We start from the raw sequence: 23,799 nt of genomic DNA, 5'->3' as shown, positions 1-23,799 counted from the left end.
CAAATGTTCGACTGGCGTAAGTTGACTTGCATTCGGACGTATAGGTACGGTTTCTAACAAAAACTTCGATTTTTGGCCCAAATTTAAGGAGATTTTAATTTCCGTAGTTGGCAACACTGCGCGCAAGCCCGTCCAATTGTTATCAACAATTAGGTATCCATCCGATGTATCTACCTGACAAGTCTTAAGGAGGTCTCTCTACAACGAATGAAGCTATAGGGGAAAAGTAATAAAGAAAATTCGAAAATACTCGAATTTTTGACTGGGGTGAAATTTGAGAAGGAAATTCGACACACAGAAGAAAAAGAAACTAAAATGATAAACTATGGACCAACCATATTTGGAAAAATAATATATACCGATATCTTAATTAGTGACCATACAGGAGCGGATTTAAAAAGTGACACACCCGTATGTGCCACTTTGGCCACCTGGGTCCGAAAGGGTTACGAGCGTACATTTAATTCCTTTTGTTTTGACTACTAACTTGTTTTGTAGGAATTATAGTCTTGACTAATAATAATATCGTTGTTGTAAACAATCACAATCTTTCCTTTTTACATCTTAGTTCTAATAGTGACGCTGAGAAATGCAGGGTGTTTCAAAATGAATATCGGGGAATTAAGTCTTCGTAGTACTTATTACATTTTGCGCACAATTATAAACAATACATCAAATAAAACAACACCTCAAACAGTTTTTGCTTCAAGTGTTCGATGTGAGCTTCATTCGTCACATGGCACACATTGAGTCAATAGGTGAGAAAGGCCCATAAACTTTCCGCCATATGGCACAAAACATTCAATTCACACAGACGGTTGCACTGTAAATACAGATTAAATCTTTGCAAAATTAAAACACACAAAGCTTTCTGGTCTCTAATCTCCATCTTTGCTACTTGCTCTTTCTAACGGCAGACAGAGGAAACAATGCATGGCATGCGTGTGTACAAAACTTTTCCTTTGAAATTTACCACAAATATACAATTTGCGATTACACACAGCATCAGTAGGCCTATTAAAAGTACCCTGCAAAATCATTATCAAATTATATTCTTACAAGAAGACAGTTATAGGTATGCGACAATCATTTTGGACATGAGTATACATATCATCAGGGCCGGATATGGGCAATTTGTCGCCCTTTGCCGCCTCCCTCTTTCTCCAGAAAGAACAAATCTTAAAAGTCACGATTTTAAGTATGCTACTCCAGCATGAACAACGAAGGGGAGGGTAACTACAATCGCACTCAAAAAGGCTTAAATACTTAATATACATGCAATATTGTTGTGTCTGTTTTTTTTCTTTAAATATTAATCTATTATGTTAAAGAAAGATAAAGCAAAGTCATCTGAAAGATGGTAATCCTGTTTATAGAATTCAATATCCAGTTTCAATCTCAACATATCAGTTTGCAATTATAGTGCAACTAGCTCTTTTACCTTTATTTCTTGATTTTCCTTCTACATCTGTTATTTTTTTTAAAGTGTTTCCACCTTCAATGATAACGATCTTATTTGCGACAAAGACAAGAGAAGCTTTCATATCAGAACTCTGATAACTAACCAAAGGGGACAGCCATTCGAGAATTGAGTTCTTGTATTTCACAACAATCAAGCAATTTATTCTGGGATTTATTTTACCATTTGCTTTAGCACTGACCATGTGACTTAAACTAATGCGACCTAAACATAATTTATGAATGTAGTATTCAAATAAAAAGTCAGCATAGTAAATTTAACTACCATGATCATGAAGTCTGTTTCCAACAAGAAATATTTATTTTAAATAAAATACTTATGACAGATATTGCAGCCCCGTACAAATGCGCGGGTTGAACATATGGTAGAGCCAGCAATGCATATCATATATCTAGTCGACAAATTATTTATATATGATATTCAGAAAAATATTAGTAGGCAAATTAGTATTAGTTTTTACCTTTAGACAAGTTATTTGCATTTTATACTGTTCGTGATATTATTTTCGTACTTATTCAAGGCCTACTTTCACGAAAAAAAAAACGGTCATTTATACTTTTATTTCTTCGTTGACCTTGGTGAAACAGTACAGAAACCCGGATTATTAGTAGGTACGCTACTCATATAAATTGTAAAATATTTATATCGTATCAGTATCTAGTGTTTAATTTATGTTGTATTTTATGGTAATTACACCTACATAAAAATACTTCAGACTTAAATGACGTAAGATACATTACAAATAACTATTTGAAAAAAAAAACGAAATTTAGAAAAAAAAGGGAGGCAATGTTTTTTTTTCTAAAAAAACGTACATTTCTGAAAAAATACGAACGTTTTTTTTTCTATTTACAACACTAATACAGGGAAAAGTTCCTATTTCGTGATTGCGACCATTTTGAATCCAAGATGAAAACCATTTCAAAGTTTCATATTATCCCATTTACGTAGTCATCGTAATGCATATTTATACCAAATTCAGTGTTTCTGCCTTCATCCAATTATTAGGTTGTTCATACTTTAGTTATTTATTCAGGGCGCCATACTGATCCACGATGGGAACTTTCTACATTTGGTATTCTTCCCTTTACCTGCCCATTCTCATGAACATTTCTACCAAATTTAGTACCTTCGATTTTTATTTTAGGAGGCCATTTTGAATTCAAGACAACGACTTTTTCACACTTTATTTATCATTTCGTAATCACATCTTGATAACCAATATGTGTATTTCATTTGGTATTTCTATCCACAGGGATTGTGAAATACATTCTCATCCACCATATTGGATTCAAGATGGCGACTTCATGAACTTTTTAAAGAAATTATTTTCGTAATACACGTTTGGTGAAAGGTTTTTATATCAAATTTCGTATTTCTAATTCTCATTCTCATTCCCATTCATCATAATCAACATTTGTCTTTGGTTTTTCTAGCTTTAGCCATTTAGACCTAGAAATATAGATGAAGGTTCTGAGGTCCAGGGACTTTACCGTCCTTTAAAAATAGGACAAATTGCAAGAAATGGTATTTTTGTGGGGATATGGAAGATTCGGTGTAGGGAAGTTCGGTGCAGGCCTTGGACGTTAGGTGGACGCTTCCAGACCCTGGACCTGTTGTGTCAGCAATCCATCAATCCTAGCAATTTTTGTGCAGTTTAGCACATTTTACAATGATATAATGCATTGAGGAAAAATAGTTTTTAAATATTAATATATATATCTATATCTATATCTATCTATTTATCTGTCTATATATATTTAAAAACTATGATATAATATCATTATCATCATTTTCAATCGATGTTTATCCACTGTTGGATGAAGGTCTCTCCAACTCTTCTCCATAACTATCTATCTTCTGCTGTTCTTTTCCATGCTAGTTCACAGTGCTTTTTCATTTCGTCATTCCATCTTGTATTAGGACGCTTTCTTGGACGTTTCCTGTCTAGGTATCCAATCGAGAACTGCCTTTGTCCATCTGCCATCAGTTCTTCTTACGATATGTCCCGCCCACTGCCACTTCAGTCCCTTTATTTTCGCAATAATATCCGTCACTCCTGTCATCTTCCTGATCCATGTATTTCTTTTCCTATCTCTTTGAGTTATTCCGAGCATACATCTCTCCATGCTCCCTTGTGTAGTCTGCAGACTGTGAATGTCTGATTTTGTTAGTGTCCATGTTTGAGCTCCGTATGTCAAAACAGGAAGAATACATTCATTGAAAACTTTCCGTTTCAGACACATTGGCAGTATAACCTATATCACTGGCGTGACAGACCTTGCGGCCCCTTAGCCTGACCCAATACTATGTGCAATTATTTCCACCTGAGTGATGGCCGTTGGGTCAGCACTGCGCAAATTTGAACAAAATTATTTTAGAACTAGTTGGCCAACGAAAATAAAGTTTTGGTTAAAATGACAGTCTTTATTGACGCAATGAAACTGTTGCAAATATTAAATTAAAATACTCTTCCTTAGTTACATATATATTTTTTTTAATATTGGTTTTTTCTATTCAACTAACAGGTGGGGTGAATAGGAACAAGCATTATTTTTTTGTGTTGCTTTCCTATTGCATTGCAACTGACATGAATTATCATCATTCCCTTACAGTAAGGCTTTGGCTGCGAGAGTTTCCTTTTTACCTGCCCAAAATGGAAATCGAAGACATCTGGAACGTCGGGATAGCCACACACGAAATCGATATCTGAGATTTTTGGGAATGACGTTGAAGAAAACTTACGACCAAATTATTTTTGAACTTTTAAAATGTTTTCCCTTATTTGTTAAGATATCTTTTGATCATCAGTGTTATGTCATACTCTTGTAGTGAATAACCCTACTCTGCACACTTCACAATTTTATCAATAATCATTTCTTCTGTATTTTTTTTTTTACAGTATTCGATCTTGAGATTTCACGTTATATTGGTTTACATGTCTCTGTAAAACTATTGTGGGTATGTCATATTTTTTACTAACACATTTTTTACGTTAGTTTGTTAACGATAATGCCCTTTTAACTTTTTCAGTTAGGTCATTTGGGTATTTGCGATATTTTTTGGTACGATGTTATGGTTTATAAACTCAAGATATTATGTACCTGTTCACCTGCCACTCTCAAAAATGCTGTTGTTAATTTATAAAAATGTCTTAAAATCAAATTATGAAATTTCAAAACTAGTTTTGCACATGAAACATCGAAGTGCAGTAAAATGCTTTGAAGCCCCACACATCAAATTGCTTGGAGCGCTACCTTTGGAGTGAACAAAGTTAAACTAAGTTAATTAGTATTAAGATTCTTCGAACAGTAGACCTCGCGATAAATTACTGAAAGTTTTACTTAGGTTCGTCAGTTCTCATTTTTGGATAATTCATTTTCATTTTCTGGCTACATCCTTATCTGATTTCATCCCCCCTCCACCTTCATCCGAGACAACAGTAATTCTCGAAGTATATTTGTTCATTTCCTGTCAAAGTATCGTTTCGATTCATCAGTTTCCATTTTTGATCACCCCTGTTTCATTTTCTGGCTACACTCTTAGCTATTTTACCCCCACCCTCTCCGAAAAACTATGCCGTAATTCGCGAAGTACGTTTGCTCGTTTTCTGTGAAACCCACACAGCACATAATGTATAATATACGCATATTAAACGTCTAATACATGTTAGAATGTTTATTATACGTTTAATATACGTATATTATTCATTGTGTGTTGCGTGGAAAGTTTTGTTTCGATTCGTCAGTTTTCATTTTTTGATCACCCCCTTTTCATTTTCTGGCTACACCGAATCCGATTTCATGCATCTCCGTAAACAAAGGTCGTAATCCCCGATATATGTTTATTCATTTGCTGTGACAGTTTCGTTTTGATTCGTCAGTTTTCAATTTTAGATTACCCCCGTTTTTGTATTCTTGCGATTTTATTCCTTATCCGATTTTACCCCGCTCCCTCCGAAACAATAGGTCGTAATCCCCAAATATGTTTGGTCATTTCCTGTGGAAATTTCGTTTTGATTCGTCCGTTTTCATTTTTAAATAACCATCTTTTCTACTTTCTGGCTACACCCTTATCCGATTTTACCCCCTTCCCTTCCTCCGAATCAATAGCACATAATTGCTTATTTATTAAGCTCTTGTAACAGAGAGGAGTTCATCAAATTAGTTTTTAATTGTGGTTTTCTTCGATTTTCTATATTTTCGCACTATTAAGAGGGAATTTCACCCCCTTACCCTGGTCCGATTTTGTTTCCCAACGAACTCGACCTGTCATTTGAACCAATAAACATTCTGTGAAACGAACAGTAGACCTCGTGATAAACCTGCGAAAGTTTCATTCGTATTCGTCAATTTTCACTTTTAGATAACTCCCTTTTGTAATTTTCTAGCTACATCCTTGTCCAATTCACCCCCTCTTTCCGAAGAAATAGCTCCAGATCTCCGAAGTACGTATATTTGCTGATTTATAAAGCTCTTGCAACAGAAAATAGACCATTAAATTCGTTTTTATTTTTTTATTTTCTGTGTTTTTCTACATTTTTGCACTTTTAAGGGGGTTCCACTCCCTCCCTTTGGTTCGATTTTGTTCCCCAATGAATGATCTGTAACTTGAACCAACAAACAATCTGTGAAAGTTTCATTTGAATCTGTTCACTCGTTCGACTTTTATCGTGCGACATACACACAGACAGACAAACAACACAAATGCCAAACTTTCGACTAGAAGACCTTCGCAAGCTCGGTCAAAAATTGTCAACAGTAATGTAGCTAAAAATAGTTGCAGAGAAAAAATGTTAAAGCAAGTCGCCAATCCTATTATTGCATGCATAGCAAGATTAGAGTATGAAGAGTACCTCAAACAATTAATATAGGGTTTCTCTTGCATTTATAAAACATAAGAGTGAACAAATTAAAAAAATGAAAGTTTTGTTTGTATTCACCCCACTTGGCGGTATAAAGAAATTAGTGTTTGTGATTGTATTATGTGGTGAACTTTTTGGAGTTCCAATTCAAAATAGAATCAATTTCCAACTAACGTATTCCTTGATTTTTTGCTTCTGAAATGTAGAATGGCGACGGTTTTCTACATGCTTTCAATTTATGCTTTAAATCATGTTCACTTTCACACGCGATCACCTAGGAAAATGCAATGTTACGCATTTGATTTGCAAGATATCTTGATCGAAAGTTGTTAGTACATTCTCCTATCCTTCGACAATAAGGATATAAAACTAACTATGATCACTCTGGCGGTTTCTTATACAATTTTTGTCCGTGCGCATCTCAGAACGTTTAGTTCCTAGACCCGGGCTTAGTATAGGCCTATCAAGAAATTCGGGCCTGCAGGAACAGATAGTGAAATCTAATCGGAAACTTTCGAAATGTGGGCATAGAGAGAAAGATAAATTATCAGACAAAATATATAATGAAGGAGAGCAGAAGAAATTAAGTGCTGTAACAGCAATATTAAAAAGATCAAATTAAAGAGAAGTAGAATGGGTGAGACTACGCACTAACTGAAGAATGCAATAGGCCAGGGGGAGCGAGAAAGAAGCTTAGTATTAATGCAGACTCTTCAGATCAAATCTGTAACACTTGTACGAAAAGCAAGTATCAGCATTTAGCTGCCCGTCTGTCTCATTTTCCTTGGATTAGAGTCATAAAACTATCCACTCTTTCATACACTGATGTCAAGCAAGAGAGTTCCACACAGAATTTTCTCTACCATTCAAGACTACATCTGTATAGCTCAAACGATTGATTCAGTTCCAACATTGCAGTTTGGAAATCCACACTTTCTTGTAACATTGTTCTCCATCGAGACGGCGTCCGTAGAAAAACACACTGTGCGATATTGGAATATTCTTGGTTTATATTTCAAAATTGCTCATGTTCTCATAGTCCGAAAATAACATCAAGATTAGCACAAATACTTGTTGTCCCAGCCGAATACTGCTATGACACTGTTAGTTTCCTTTATTGTAGTTACTGGTTTAAATAAAATACAGTGATGCACCTCTAAATATCTTAAATATGGTCTATACCCTCCTCAAAATATTCTAAATATGGCCTATACCCTCCTCAAACAAATCCTGGGTACGGCCCTCTAAGACGAACCCCATTCTCAGCTTTTGAACATCCTACTAAGAGGCACGCACACAAAAATGCTGTACATGGTCATAGATCAGGATTTTTTTTTTAGATATTCCTTGTTCTATCAGATAGTCTTCCAGAAACCAGATATACTTAATTTGCTTACGATTGCTCACCAGATGATCTCCCCAAATAACTCACTTCCATAATTGTTCATAAAAAAAGTTTTTTTTTTTTTTTGCGAAGTGTCGACCTACTCACCCTAATAATTGATTCACCTCCCGTAACGAAATAAGCGTTTTCACGAAAAGAATTTCATAACACTAGGCATTTAACCTGATCAAAGAAAGCATTTAACCTGATCGATGTTTAAGAACGCGCCCCTAGAGTCAGCGGTGCATGAAAACGTGGCTTTCACGGCACAGTCGCACGATCCTGATTTTTTGGCGGAAATGTTTCAACGATTGCTAAATACTGCTTGTAATATTTTAAGTAAAACGAAAATCTTGTAAATAATAATAATCTCTTTTAATAAAAGATAAATAAATTTAAAATAATTTGAAAATCCTCTAGTAGAGGGCAGTAGCTGACTGGCGAGAATCAGCCAATAGCGATATAGATGCGAGCCATGCAACTCTATATTGAAGGGCACGTATGTATGAACTGGAAACGCCTTAACTGGTAGAGTTTGTTGGAACAGACATTTCAAATTGGGTCGTTGACAAGCCTGGACACATTCCTGAGGTGTCCAAGCTTGTCGCGGTCGATCCCGACGAGCCTGGACACATCTCATTTTGGGTCGTTGACGACAAGTTGGACGACGACAAGCCTGGACACATTCCTCGGGTGTCCAAGCTTGTCGTGGTCGATCCCGACAAGCCTGGACACATCTCATTTTGGGTCCCTGACGACAAGGTTGGCCAACGACAAGCCTGGACACATTACTGAAGGTGTCCAGGCTTGTCGGGATCGACCCCGAGATGCTTTGACATATCTCATTTTGGGTCGCTGACGACAAGTTTGGCCAACGACAAGCTTGGACACAAAAAGTGTCCAGGCTTGTCGTCGTCCAACCTTGGCGCGGTCCCAATGTGACACATGCCTTCCTTCCATTACTCACTGTAATTACCTCAAAGTTTACAATACGAAATGGTACGCAAATCTCTAAATCACGCATCATTTTAAAGGGATCCAATGATTGCGTAGTAAGCTTACTTAATATATTCATTGACGATATCATCTTTAATTCGATTTTACTTCCTTCACAACAGCTGCTAACGGAATGATATACACATACACATACGTGTACGTTCTGCATTCCGTTAACATCATCGTACTCACAATCACTACTTTTCGTCACATGATCTTACTAGATCAGGCATACGACCTCACGCACAAACACACACATCATGTGTCTCATTACTTCCTTCAAAAAATAGTCATTAAATGTTATATCCCCTTAGCAACAAATCAATTTCACGTGGAAAATCAAGGCGAAATTCTACGGAGTCTGAGTACCATGAATTCTTCAACATACTGATCATACACTCTGACATATACAGGTAGCAACCAAGGCCAAATTCGACCCAGTTTGGCATAAGATCCAATTCCTGTGGGAAGCTCCGGACTCTGAAAGTGAGCGGAGTCTATTACTGTGTTAAATAAAGCCATCCATCACACGCCTACGGCCACATACACACCAAGGAACAGCTACTATTCACACAAGAATTTTCCCACGACGGGACGAAGTCAACTATTTCTACCGCGGTGCCCAACCACTGAAGACAACATCAAGCCGTTCTTCTTCGTCTGGTAAGTGGATGCTGGTGGAAATGTCAGCACTGGTTTCCGACTATAATGCAAACATGTGTGGAGCGGACAAACTGGACCAAACCTGAAGCTCTATCACTCTTCCAGTCGTGAAATGAAGTGGTATTTCCCGTTCATAGTCTGGATGCTAAAGGTTGTTACCGCAAACTGTTGTATACTTGAAAGGAAGGCTGGATAAACTATTGACCCTACACACATTGACCCTACGCATAAGCATTGGCAAGATACTTTTGAAGAAATTTTGGAATTTAAAGCCTGGGCCTGAAGTTGATGCTACTTCAAAATCTTCAGATACCATTGTCAGGTACTACAACATAAGTCATACAGTAATGGTTTCAATTTTAAGCAGGATCTGAGGTTTTTTTAAAAACGAAACAATGTTAAATGCAAACTATTTCTGCATGACAAATGTTTCGATGCGTTTCATACTCAGGCATAAGTATGCATCATAGGTGCGCTAGTATAGTTACAAAATGGTGTACAATCAATTTTCACGTATATATAAATCATATAGTTATTATCCAAATGTTTCTTATCAGAAATTAGAGAACAATGCTCCATAAACTGTTCAAATATTGCAGATCTATGGAAACAACACGTCTCTGACGAAAATGTAAAAATTAAAATTAACAAATTTTAATTAATGTAAACATTTATTCCAGTTGATACTGACTAACAAATTTATTCAGAAGGACAAAGTATTGAAAACTTTACCTCATGTTCTCAATGGGTCGAAAACGACCCCTGTGACTAAGAACGATATTTCCGATGTATCATTTTCGACCCACCCTCCGAAAAGTGTACACGTAAGACGCAGATCATTTATTTCAAGAATTTTGTGATTATTGCTCATCACAGAGTACTCCATACAAATATCAAGAAAATTCGCTACAAAAAATAATTCGGAAAAATGTGGGTTAATAAGACAGAAATAGAAAGAGTCTGATATTAGAAAAGAAGTCAAAGATATTCTAAAATAATTCGTCCGTAGTTACCTTTTTTTAATTGAAAAAAGCATTTCCAAAAGTTACTGCTACTTAAAACTTTAAATAAAAGAACGGAAAAATGGTCCTTGATGATATTTGAGAGTGTTTTTTTTTTTTTTTCGGAAAATGGCACTAGCAAACAAAAATATGAGGAATCTACTCCGTTAAAAATCAACGAATCTATCTTCTTTGGAATTTGGTGTACACTTAGCACAAAATAAACCGCAGTACAATTGGTACCTATGCATTTTTAAAATATAATTTTTATGTATACCAGAAACTCTGAACTAGTATGTATATTTTTAGACACAAATGGTAAATTCATCGAAAACCAAACACAAATAATGAAATTATTAGAAGAAAAATCTTAATTAGGAAATTATTCGATAATTATAGATATAGGTGCTTATGATAATAAACTAACTTCACTAATTTATTAATACAGTTGTTAAAACGAATTGAAAGGAAAATCAATATAGAGTTTTTTTTTTTTTTTTTACCAGGTACGTATACTATCTATTGTGTACAGCTGCGACTACAAATGCTGGAACTGAATGAATGTTTTTTTCCGGAAAGATATTTACACGAAATTAAGACTATAGTAATGCAAGGAAGTACGATATGTCGTGGGAGGAAACTATAGTTCAAGGTTAAAAGCAAAACCGAAGGGAAAAGTAAACAAGTCAGTGATTTCAAACATTCGTACATTTCTGAAAAATAAATTTTCGTCAAAATAGTGAGAAGTCGGTGCATCTCTTACTACCAATTATGGTACTACTCAGATGCTACCAATTATCTTGTATTACCTGTTACTGTATAGACCAGCAATTTACGCATACAATTCCACAATTCAGACATATAACTTACAATTCTTTTTTATGGGGCAAAGATCACCACGTATTTGCATCCTGTCCCATTAATAACAGAATTTTTTTAACATTCGTTTCTCCGCTTACTGCTGAATAAGAAAGAATATTTATACTTATTACGTAAGAAGTTTCGTGCTAGATCCGAGTCTGAAAGTATCATCATAAAAAGGTCAAGGGCTTTTTTGGTGGCATGTAAAAACCTTGGTTTCGTAACAGTCGTGTACAGTAAGTACACGGTAACGAGTGAAACGAGTATCATCACAAATATCCATGTAATACCACTACTAGTACTTTTAATAATAATAATAATAATAATAATAATAATCATCATCATCATCATCATATAGAGGAGTTGACTAAAAATATGTGGCATTGGTCTAAAAAAATGAAATGAATGAAAAAGGAGCTAGATTAATGGATTAGAATGCATATACCCATGCAGTGCTATTTGCAAAGCCTTTTATTGTTAGAGTTAATATTGAAGAAATTAAACATCTGAAAACCCATAATTCTTCACTAATAAAGAGTAGAATTGACATTCCCCAAAATAGACATTACAGACCAAGGATACAGTACAAGTTACCCCATTTCTCCGTAATGTGCGAACTTTTATCTATAATTGCACAGAAAGTAAAATTTTTTATACTTAACAATTTCTGCTGTGAATGAAACAACTAATTGAGTATCTAAAACATATTCTTAATTTCGCACAATTAGGCAGCATCTTTCGTGAAATTCCAATTAGACTTAACACAACTCCCGAAGAAATTGTCTTTTTCATACCGCTATAAGGGAATGATGGAATGACAGTGAGGAGCAGAAAGGAGTATGCAACGAATCGATGATTTTAAAATATAGAAGAAGATATTGGGACTAGCTAAATGAGGAAGCTGATGATCAACAAACGTGGAAGAAACATTCCAGGTCCAAATCTAACATAAAAACGAAGTAACACCTCACTAGCCCCGCGACCAGTCAAAAGGCAAACTACTTAATAACTAACAGTATACGTTCCCGCGAGAAGTTTACTATCTCCTTTTAGCAGTAATTATTCATCACAGCTGGAACGTACAAGGTTAGTATGTGTTCAATGTAGATGTTTTGCACGTTTAATTAGTTATTAGTAAATCCACCGAAGTACCATCAATAAAATGACAATAACCACACACTCGAGATTTGCAAAAAGTACTCATTAAAAGGAGTTCGACGTTTGTACCTGAAATATCGATGACAAATTTAAAAATAAGTATTACTACTCACGCCTGGAACGTGTAAGATTAGTATCGTGTAACTACTGACTACTTTAATATTTTAATACCAGTGAAACAAACAAAAAAAACTGAAAATTATCAAACATATTTTAGATTTAATGTTAAAGAATAAACCAAATTCGTAAGTTTTGTTCAAAATAAATTAAGAAACGAATATTCAAACGAAGCACTGTGAAAATATAAAAAACCTTTGGTCAACTAATTTATTGAATTGATTTTGTGCCCAATTTATCTAACAATCCATCTAACATTTACTCTACACTTTTAAGTCAGTACGTAAATTTAAATAGCATAAAGGGCTCTGAATTATTTAAGTGACGTATATATTCGAGACGGCATGGTTCAATAGAAACTTCATCCATGTCACATTCACTACTTTCCAACACGATCTACTAAGCCCGTATCTACTTCAACCCTCCGTGTATTACTATGATTTAACACTCTTTGCAACCACTGTAATCCACCGTCACTTTCTCTCATAGACGCCTAAGCAACATTTGCTGAGAAAGATCATACATATCTTGACATTTGTTCTTTGTGTTATTTAGTTATACGTAACATGACTGAATTCAATTTGACGTGGTGAAAGGTAGAGAACACAGAGAACGCTGACATTATGTTTTAATTGAAGTGTGAATCCCTATGATTAATCATCCAAACGTTTCCTTCATTCACAGTAACAGTAGAACAACAAATGTTCCTTAAAATAGAACTCAAACAACCACACGAAGATAGTTTGAGTTAATCAACTGCTTATTGCCAATTATTCAAAAAATTAATACTTAATTACTTAATAAACAGGCCACATCACATATAATTATAAAAAAAAGTCTTCGCCTCATTAAACGATTATAAAGCATCGTTTGCAATACTTTTTATTAAGCTATGACGTGACTAGTTATTATTAAAAAATGAAGCAAGAAAACCTAAAGCTAGAACTTGATGCCATTTCGTTATGGATCAAGTATTGCTCACTTGAACTTATAAGCTAAACATTAGGATGCATTTGTTTTTTTTTTTTTCTTTTTTTTTATTTATTTATTTAAATGTTTGCGGTTCCAGTTAACTAAGTATTGCAAGTTCAAAAAAAATAAGTATACAAAATGTAACTCTATTAAATAAACACATTTAAACGTACCTGTCTGCCTGAGCATTGCTACCTGCGTCTTGCTTTTCATTTTCTTGAACGTCCCCTTCGTGATCATTCTCATATCCAATATTGGAATATATCTGATTGCTTGACTCTTCTGTGCTGTTTCTTAAATCGGAGGAATTTGGCTTGATGTTACTGTGAAAACTATTGGAATTTACAGGTACCTCAACTGTTGACAAACGCTTGATCAAACATATTGCTTTAGAAGTTAGTTTCCAATCTGATATTTTTTTATCCTCATTACATTCTGGAGCGAAATTCTCTCCCTCTGTTGTACTTTCTCGTTCCTTACATTCCAAGCGTATTGCAAGAGGATCTTTATGATCGTCAGAGCTACTAGTACAAAGTTCATAATTACATTCTTGAAATAACATGTTTTCTGTTTTCACTTCAACTTTAATAGAAACGTTTTTTGTTTCCATTTCAATTTTATTACAATGTTGAAATAATGAGAAGCTGTTTCTTTAATACACAGAATTGTTTAAGTTTGAGATTTGAAATCTTCAGCATTCAATGTTCAAGGAAAAAAACAAATCTGAAAGGAATAAGAAAAATATTCGTTTTATTTAAATTTATCACCAAGCTGGGGAAACACAAAGGTAAATGCCAGTTCAGGTGAAATTGAATTAGTGGGTGGAATGGTTTGGTATCAGACTAGGGATATAAAAGATACTGGAACAAGTATTTTAAAATTTTTGAAATTATCCTACTAATAACAAAATAACGATAGATCTAAATACCAAAATGACAGAACCATAACGAACTACTGGACAGCTTATTAATATCCAATTTTTTCTTTCCTTTCTCTCTTGATAAATCGAAAACTAACCTGTTTTCCTGACGACAAACTATATTTAATAAATAGTTTATGTTATAGATATAAATAATCTTTCTTGTTATACGTAAATACATTTTATTTAAGTACGATTTTTGCCTTCTTTCTCACTTTTCTTAAAGTAATGAATTCTCTACGTACGATTAGTATTGCCTGAAGACAGGAAACTGTGCTACGTACCTTCCTTATATTTCTTAAATAAAATACGAAAAGCAATGCTATACAAACTTTTACTTAGAAATAGTTTGCATTTTCAAGACGTATTATAATATTTTAAAGACAGATCTGCTTGTTGTCTCCAGCCTCTCATTCTTAATCAAATACATGTAGCTCTAGCAATTTCTATTTAAATTTATTTTGCGTCGTTATTGCGTGCTCTAATTTCCTTTAATACTTTGGTATTTTCGATTTCGAAAATTTAATTGTAATTGGATTTTTTTAATACAGCAACTTATGGTATTTATCGGATAATTAGGTGTATTGGAGTTTAGTGTAAATTTTAGTAGCAATGTTATGTGAATCATCTACCTACTGGCGGATCCTAACAGCAAATGTTCTTACCAGAAATGAGCCAATGTTTCGCGCAGAAGGCGTACAGGCTTATCTAACGAGCATCTAGAGACCTATTAAATAGAGATGTAATGGGGCATATAACAATCTTATTATCGTCTAGGGTACAACTACCTTAAATTAACAAAAGAAAAGAGTACTAAGTGCATAGGTATACGGTATAATTTATTGAACTGAAGCATTTCGTAAAACGATATATTATTTTTGTTTTCTATGTAATTCAGTTTTTCGATATTAAAACTTCAAAATCAACATCACAAGATCTTAACATCGAAGAGTCTCATTGGCATATATGCTAACTACAATTCCCAATTCTTTTGAAAATTAAAGTGAGGTATTAAGGTGAGAGAGCTGTGTTATAAGAGATGTGTTTAACCAAATTTTTAAACAATTTTATTTTACTAAAATAAATGCCTGCTCACATTAAAAGGGATTCTTACGATTTAAGCAAATATCTCTCTTATTTGGATAGAAAAAGCATTTCTTTTTACCATACAAACAACTGTATAATATTTTCCGCATGTTTTATAAATACTGGTTTGAGTCGTGTGCGCCTTTTGGTACTTTATGTAATAGTAGTCAGACAATATTCTCCTAAACCGCCAAAGAATATACTACTTCCACGATAGTGAATGCCTCCTCCTGGAACAACGAAATCGCCCCGAAGGATTTTTCCAATAGGAATCAACTAGGATTACCAGAGTTTCAGCAGTATTTCTTACATTGTCAGGGTCTTCTGATCTCATAACTGCTACAGTTCATTACTCGAATGATATTAACACGCTAAGTGGAGTTGACTTTGAGTTTAACGTCCCTTTCAGGATGGAAGCCTTATGAGACGTGAACTCACTGATTAACGTGGAATCCAAGCCACATGAGCTCAAGTCAGGAATTAAACCCGGGTCGCCCACGCTAAAGGCGCGTACGCTAACCGCTTAGCCACGGAGCAGCTTATATTAACACTGAGTGTTAAACACGTATATGTAAGAAGGGACGGAACATACGGAGATGGCGACGTGTTCCAAATCAAAATGTATCTTATGTTTTCCTTAATACTTGCACGAGGTTAGCAATCTTGTATTATACTCAAGATTTCCGATACCGTAATTTAGTTACTACTATCCATTTCATAAAGATACGTTCTTCATTTCGTGGTGCTGACCTGATGATCATTCGAAATTTATATTGCGTTGTCGTACCTCGTTAGTTATTATTGAAATGTTGTCATTTCAATAATTAAGATATGAAACTTTTCTTTGTACTGAGCACTGAGAAAAATAGGAATTAATGAAAGAGTGCTTATCTTATTGTACTCTTTTGGTTGGTTAATGTTCATACGACTATATATCGGAAAAGAAATCGTAAAATAATTTCCGGTGCACGATATGTAGGTCCATCTATTAACTTAAAGTTCTGAAACTTTCATTATGCAATACTTGGTAATTTTAAAGTTACTCAGTGAAAATTGAGACATCATTATCTTTGAATTGCTGCGGTGTATTATTAAAATTTAAAAAAAAAAAACTTTTAAAAGGATCTTAAAGTGTCTTTCTTCAAACAAACAGGTAGGTTTATTTTAAAGCCAAACAATGACATATCTCATACGATTTTCTCTATTCTGCGCCATCGCTATCCCAGCTTACATGGAGTGGAATATTGCCACATTTTCCTGGCGCGTGTGTACGTCTGATGACGATCTTGGTTAGAAGATCGAAACGTCACGTGTAAGCAAGTGCAGACTTGTTCAGCAGTGTGTTTATTTTTCCTGGCGCGTATTTACCACTCTCAGCCGGACGGGTAGTTAAACTTTTACTGTCCGGCGCGTTTTAGAGGAAGTTTGAAAATATCATATCTACATGAGACTTTAAATTAATTTCTTAGAAATTAACAAGATATAAAATAAACGTACGAGTTGTTGAAAATTGGAGAAAAGAACCGTCTATTTTGTTTGGATTGAGTGTGGTCCTCGAAATTTTTTTTTTTTTTTTTTGTCAGTTTTTAAACTCATTGCACACAGTAGAAAATACACTTCTACAGGAACAAATGCACTCACAAAGTTTATTACATGATACAACCTTAGTTGATATACAATACAGAGTTTATACTTCACTGGAAATTTGTCTTCGCAACTAGAGATCACAGTACTTCTCTTTAGTATCGTACATTTGGAAGCACTTTCCCACGTAAACTGCAACTTCATATATGAAATAATAAACGCTATTTTTTAAAACTTCCTTTCACCGTGCGAGTGCTTCGCACTTTCCATCTCCTTTTGTCCCACTCTATTAGGATTTGCGGATAATAGGGAAATTCTGTATGGGTAATGGCGCATTTGCTTCCAACCTTCCACCGGGTGAAGATTGGGTTGGTCCATCTAGTTCAATACCTGCTGAATGCAGTTCTTGTGCTAGGTTCGCACAAAAAGTTCGAAGTGAGATATGTTTTCCTGTTTTTTCCTGTACAATATGTGAGCACTGACAAGTGATAAGTCAAACAGCAGAAAAGAACGGTTTCTTTCACCATATGACAGACAAACTAATAGCTCTACCGCAGTTGGTATGTAAACAATGTGTAAAGCTGGCTTCCGTACAACGCATATGTGAATAATTAGTGTAAAATATGTTTAGTTTTCAATTGAAGTAAAACGCTTTCATTTAGAAAAAGTTTTTTTTTCTTTGTTTTAGTAATTTTCTACTTCTCAATCTGCAGTTTTACGTGTTGATTCGATCCATTTTCTACTATATATCTTCATCCGTAAAACCAGCTGAGATATTTTATACAGGGAACACTATGTAGAGAGATCAATTCTCGGAGCACAACTAACCAAGGGTTTTGATTTTACTCGAATTTCATCCCTCGAAGCTACATCAGAATATGCCTTAAAATAGAGACGAGACGTTTTTTTTTTTCTTCTTTCCCGGCGCAACCTCAGGTTCACTCGAAACAGAGTTACTATCTTGTTCATTCCCGGATACACCATTGAGCAAGAAATCATCAATGTCATTACTATTTAACTAATAACCATTTGAGTCGGAATCATTCACCAGTTCTGCAATCTGATTAGCATTCAAAATTCTGCCTCTCTTTTTCTGTAATACCGCCGCTCATAGAACAAATAGGCATATTTTTTGAATAAAAAATCGAGAAATACTCCAGAAAATATAAATGCACGTTGCCCGTTTTATTGCAATCAACACATATGATGTGAGTATATGTGTGTGTACGTTTTTGACATATACAAACCACAGGGAAATGTTGAAAACATCATCAGTACTTCCTCATTTACAATATACCATAAACAGCCCTCGACACCTATACATTCTATATTGTTCTCATTCAATGAGAGAAAAGAAAACACCCATGTTGATCTGGTACATTCGGCCGGGGAATTGATTGCAGAACAACTTGGGTGAAAACGTGATTGCCAAAGCTACATTTCTTTTTTACTTTTAACATGTTTGTAATCTCGAAAATGTGGATACTAATAGAACTTAAAGTACAAATGGAGCCACTGTGAATAATACATGTTCAGAAAGATAGCAGCAGCGATAAGTCAACATGTGGCGAAAACGAATGAAGTAATTAGATTAATAGATCTTTGGATGTGCTATGCAAAGTTTCATTTTGATGTTTCATTGAGATAGTTCATCCATTGCTATTGTTATTAAGATGATGTGAAAGGTCATGAGACATTACTTTCTTTTCCTATTAAATTCATATGATGTAGGCTCCAGCTGCGAGCTTCCTTAATGCGACAAAACAGCACGAGATGGTCCGTACAGCGTTGCTGCAATTCCAGTTACTGTATATAATGCCGGAGAATTCAAAGACTGGGCTGCCACATGACTCTCCACTCACTGCACAGAATGTTGGGATAAATACTTTTCTTTTCATTTTAATACATGCTCTACCAAGCAGGGTTGGCAAAAACCATGGTTTTTATTGAAAAAAACAAAAAAAAGTTTTTTTTGTTTAAACCCGGTTTTTTGGTTTAAACCGGATTTTTTTGGTTTAAATAATTTGCAATATGTATTTATATCACATATGAACAGAAGTAACCTTGTTTCGCTTTAGTGTTAGTATGCAACAACCGGGTAATGTTGGAAGGGGTCACATAAGCTTAAAGCGGAATCCAAACAGCTTCCCGGCTTACATCTAAGAGAAATTGTCCTCCATTTGAACTCGAAACCGGGATTAATATGCCACAAATGCGATATGTCTGCCGATTCACTCACGAAGGACTCCTGGTAAAAATACCTTGAGTGATCTTTACATATTTGTTAATATAATCGTCAAGAGTCATTAGTACAGAAGGAGAAAAAGATAAACAATTGCACAAGTGGATCCATTATACAGAATTACATATGGACAATTTCAAAGTACTACAGAGTACAGAAGAACTAATTTAGTCCAAGTCAGTTCACTACGACTTTTATTAGTCCAAGTTGAAATATAACGACTTACTTTGCATATCAGTACGAAAAGTGAATAAAGATACGAATTATTTGAGTCCATTTTAGGTCTGACCTATTTATACATAAATAGTTACCAAAAATTCTTATTATTTTAATAATTGCCTCTCGAGGGGGATTGTATGAACCCCTAACAAAAAAGTACGGCATTTCGATGTATTTTATCAATAGGAAACATTATTAAAATGAAACAATGTTTCCTGTGATTTTATAATTTTTCTTTGGCTGCATAACAATAATAACAAAGTATTAAAAAATCACAAAAGAAACATCCATAAAGTTACATAAAAAAAAGTTGTTTTAGTAATATAATCTCTTTGAGTAAAGAATGGGGAATTTAGGTCTGAACATAGTACGAAAAATACATGGGGAGTGAAACGTGATAACACAGAAATGTGTGTTTATCAAGATTTTACGAATAGTTGCACTTTTACGGTTTAAACCAGTTGGTTTTTTTGAAACAACTAACTGGTTTTAACCAAGGTTTAAACCAGCCAACCCCGCTACCAAGTAAATTCTTTTTCGCTAAAAGTTTCATATATTTGGAACACCAGAATTCCAAATTTTCGAACTGTGTTTTACACGTTTCTCTATCTACAACGGTAAAACAAATCAGAGCGTCAGAGATTTATTTTTAATACACAAAAGTATCAAGTAATGAAAACTGAACTCTTCCCAACTTACAGTCTACACATCGTAGTCAGAAAATTATTTAACGTGATATTGTTTCCAATCCAATATATAGTCCTATAAACATTAATCTACATAAAAAGTACAACCAAATAAGTACTATTTCATTGATTCCTTTTTTTTTTTCACAACACAGTTCAAATAAAACTTGTGTCTTAAGTATTGCAATATAAGTTTTGAGTGAACGTCAGGGCAGCACCGCGAAATCAGGGGCCCATTTTTATGTAATGGATAGTAGATGATGCGCAAATAATTCTTACTGTTCTCTTGGTATTTTTACCCGATAGCGACGTCCACGTTGTCTTACGAGAAAAATGGCGAAAAAAAACATCTCTGACGATGTCATATTCTTAAATTTCAAAGAAAAATTAAACGAAAGTTTTTTTTGATAAAGAGCCACTTCAAACATTTCAATGCTCTTAGTCAATTTTATCATACTGTACAAGAAAACTACGAGCAGCAAACTATTTCTTTGGAACTTATGAAAATTGTTTACGAGCGACTGATTGTACAAAGGATTGGACCCCCTGGAGGAAACTTTGGAAGATATAGAATTTCTGGGCTAATTTTACGATAACCAATTTATGCAAAATTCTACAGTTCTAACAATTCTACCAACACTTCTCTAAAGGAACTTCCTTATATTTTCCCATTTTTTATAAAGGGTTCACATCATGAATCGTTACAATGTAGTGAGATGAAATGCTGATTTTTTTCAAACATTATTATAAATAAACAAAATACAATATGTAAAGTATAGTGCACGGGATCTATTGTTGCATATATGCCTCGTTAACCTATTATATTTTGTGAACTTAGTGCAATACCTAATGACATTTTGGTATTGCCATTATCTTCCAATACAAAATATGACACGCAAAATAAAGAGGAAACGTCAAACCTTCATGTGCTGTATGATACATAATTTTTCCGCATCTAGGTTTAGAAACCTAACTGCTTTAAGTAGAAGAAAGGTCATTTAGACGAAAGAGGTCAAATGTTTAGAAGCTAATCAAATTAAGCATTAATATAAATTAGCGAAATTATAACTCTTTTCATGATTCTACGCAAATCCTGTCCTCCATCAAATAAATATCAAGGTTAAAAAAAATGGGAATGCCTTTGTCGCGATTTACCACTTTTATCGCGTATAAGCAAATGCAGGTTTTTTATGCCCATGGTCCTACGGACGTCCAAGCCAACTGCGGCGGGGCTCTACCAGATTCGCACTATGTAACTTAGGTACATAACATTCATACTCTTTGGTAGCCACTTAGCACAGATTCATTTGTCTATTTTGCATTAAATCTCCTTTTATTGGACCCAATATTAAAACGCAAGTCGTAAAAGTATTTACTTGTTTCAACAATTATTTCTAAAGGATCCTGTGAGTGCAATGGAAGACTCAATATTAAGTAGGATCTTCTCATAAGGCACGGAAAAAACTTTTATAGCTACAATGAGAAAAACTGTATGAAATAAGAAATTTTTGCGTAAAACATCTACTTCATTTATATACAAATTCAGATTGGCACATTGTGATATTTAGAAGTTATAAAGTTAGCATATTTTCTTCTCTTTTTCTCTAAAATCAATATCGGTTAAAGACATTGGTGTCCCAGATATAGATCCTACCAACAAATAAAAACTCGTTTTATCAATGGCTGATATGGAGAATTGGGAAAACTTTACAATACCCGCCCCACCTGCCAATCGAAAAGTAGGGCTGCTTTAAAAATGTATAGTAAACTAGGATAGAGTAGAATAGGAAAGGTTCTAGAACACAGGTCCTCCCTATATAGGTTAGCACCTAGGTTGTTTCTTTTCTGGGGTTAAGTTCCAAAGTAGGGCGTCCGCTTCCAGCAATTTTTTTTTAAAATTTACAGGAAAGATACGGATAATGTGATCGTTTGTGTGCTTGATAATATATAAGAGTATCAAAAAATCTGTTTATTTGTTGTAAGCGGTTATAAACATGGAACTATACGACGAGCGGAGGGAAGTACTTGGCGCAAGGTAACTGAACAGATGCATTGTGGGAAAGAAACGAGCATTTATGTTATCAACATGGGAATGTACAGGGGCAGTGAACCAACAGTTTTAACACTTGTGAAGCAATACGTTGATAACGAGCAAAATCTTTTAAAAGTTTGTGAAGAGCACGGATTCATAAACCCAATAACAAATTACAGAAAGTGTGGAAAAGCAATAACAGCGAAAACACGTCGCGAAAGCGGACGTCCAACTTCGGAATAAATGCTCCTTCCTGTACCAAAGTTTAATATTAATTTCAAATAGTATTGCCGAGCGAGCGTGAGCGAGTGAAGGCGGGTTAGTGCCCCGCAGGGCACGTTGTTTTCGATCTTTATTACAACTAAATGGAAAGGGGGACCTGTATTCTAGAATCTTGCTAGTAGAATATGATAGAGGCAAAAAGGATTTGGGTAGGAACGAGTTAGCTTGAAATTAAAAAGTTTTGATCCATTTTCGTAAAATTAATAGTGTAATTTTTGTTTTTGAGAATACCAGCTGGAGCGGGCACTGACAATAGGAGTTTTCGCTTAAGTGTAGAGTTGCCCCTCCAGTTTCCAACCTACAAAAAAGCAGTAAACACATTAAAATATGCAGTTTTACTATACAGATCCATTGTATAAGCAGTAGTAGTAGTGTAGAAGTAGGAACGGGTTCGTTGCTTTCTGTTCTGGACATAAAATGGGCATGTCGCTGAATCATCGAACCTTCCGCGTCTTAAAAATAGTACCCACTTCCACATCTTTTCTAGTATTATGCATAACTTTATTGCCAAACTTACACACACAAACATCAGATACGAACTCGAAATCATTTCTTACCTCATGTCTCCTGTAAATTTTCCTAATTTTTATAAAAAACAGAAGGGCAACTCTAAACTTAACCCGGCTTTTAATATAGTATGTATGATAATTTAAACTGTAGCACAAAAGATTTTAACTCATCATACCAGAGAACGACACGACATTCAGTTTCAACAGAAAGGCTCACACAGTAGCACTGTTGCCAACTCGCGAGTGTGAAATGTCGCTAGTTTAGTAGTCTAGAGTCGCTAGAAGTCGCTAAACGCCTCCTGCCAAGTCGCAAAAGAAGTCGCTATATAATTTAATAAAGGAATTAAAATATTTTAAATATTTTCCATGTGCAGTGGAAGACTCAAGTATTTTTTTTTTTCTTTTTTTAAAAATGACCATCTTGACAAAACCACTGCACTTTGCGCTTTGAAGAATACAAAATTAATAAATACAGCATTAAAAGTTTGCAAATACTTAAAATTTTGGATCACTTTTTCCCATTCCCTCTTATAGAGTGGGTGTGTACGATTATTTTTGGGGGGTAGGTTGGGGAATTCATGTTGCTTTCGTATTGAAATCCTTCACCGAACTCACCCCACGAATTTTCTGTATATTTTATATTAAGAACAACCGCAGTTAAATTAATATATAAATCTCACGCACTACACTGAACCAGAAAAGCACAACGTTCTCCAACGTCACTGTCACTGTACGCATTGTGCA

At 34.7% G+C, this 23,799-nt stretch overlaps 1 protein-coding gene across 5 annotated transcripts in view; it reads right to left on the bottom strand.

Annotated features, from left to right (window-relative positions):
* Positions 1-23,297, bottom strand: part of LOC145681204 (uncharacterized) — a 54,376-nt gene extending 31,079 nt beyond the window's left edge. For 4 of the 5 annotated variants that reach the window (XM_081752716.1, XM_081752714.1, XM_081752718.1 and 1 more), the window contains exons 1-2: positions 23,104-23,239; positions 13,670-14,219 (exon numbers count right to left, since the gene is read on the bottom strand). In XM_081752716.1, the coding sequence (XP_081608842.1) occupies positions 13,670-14,106 (437 nt within the window). In that variant the 5' untranslated portion in view covers positions 14,107-14,219; positions 23,104-23,239. Of the gene's footprint in view, positions 1-13,669; positions 14,220-23,103 lie in introns of all 5 variants that reach the window. The other variant, XM_081752715.1, reaches the window with a different exon arrangement.
* Between the last annotated feature and the right edge of the window lie 502 nt (positions 23,298-23,799).

The sequence above is a fragment of the Thermobia domestica genome, chromosome 3, assembly GCF_964235325.1.
Source record: "Thermobia domestica chromosome 3, izTheDome1.hap1.1, whole genome shotgun sequence".
Taxonomy (NCBI): Eukaryota; Metazoa; Arthropoda; class Insecta; order Zygentoma; family Lepismatidae; genus Thermobia; species Thermobia domestica.
Note: the sequence above shows the minus strand (reverse complement) of the source record. Positions and strands in the feature narration are given on the sequence as shown.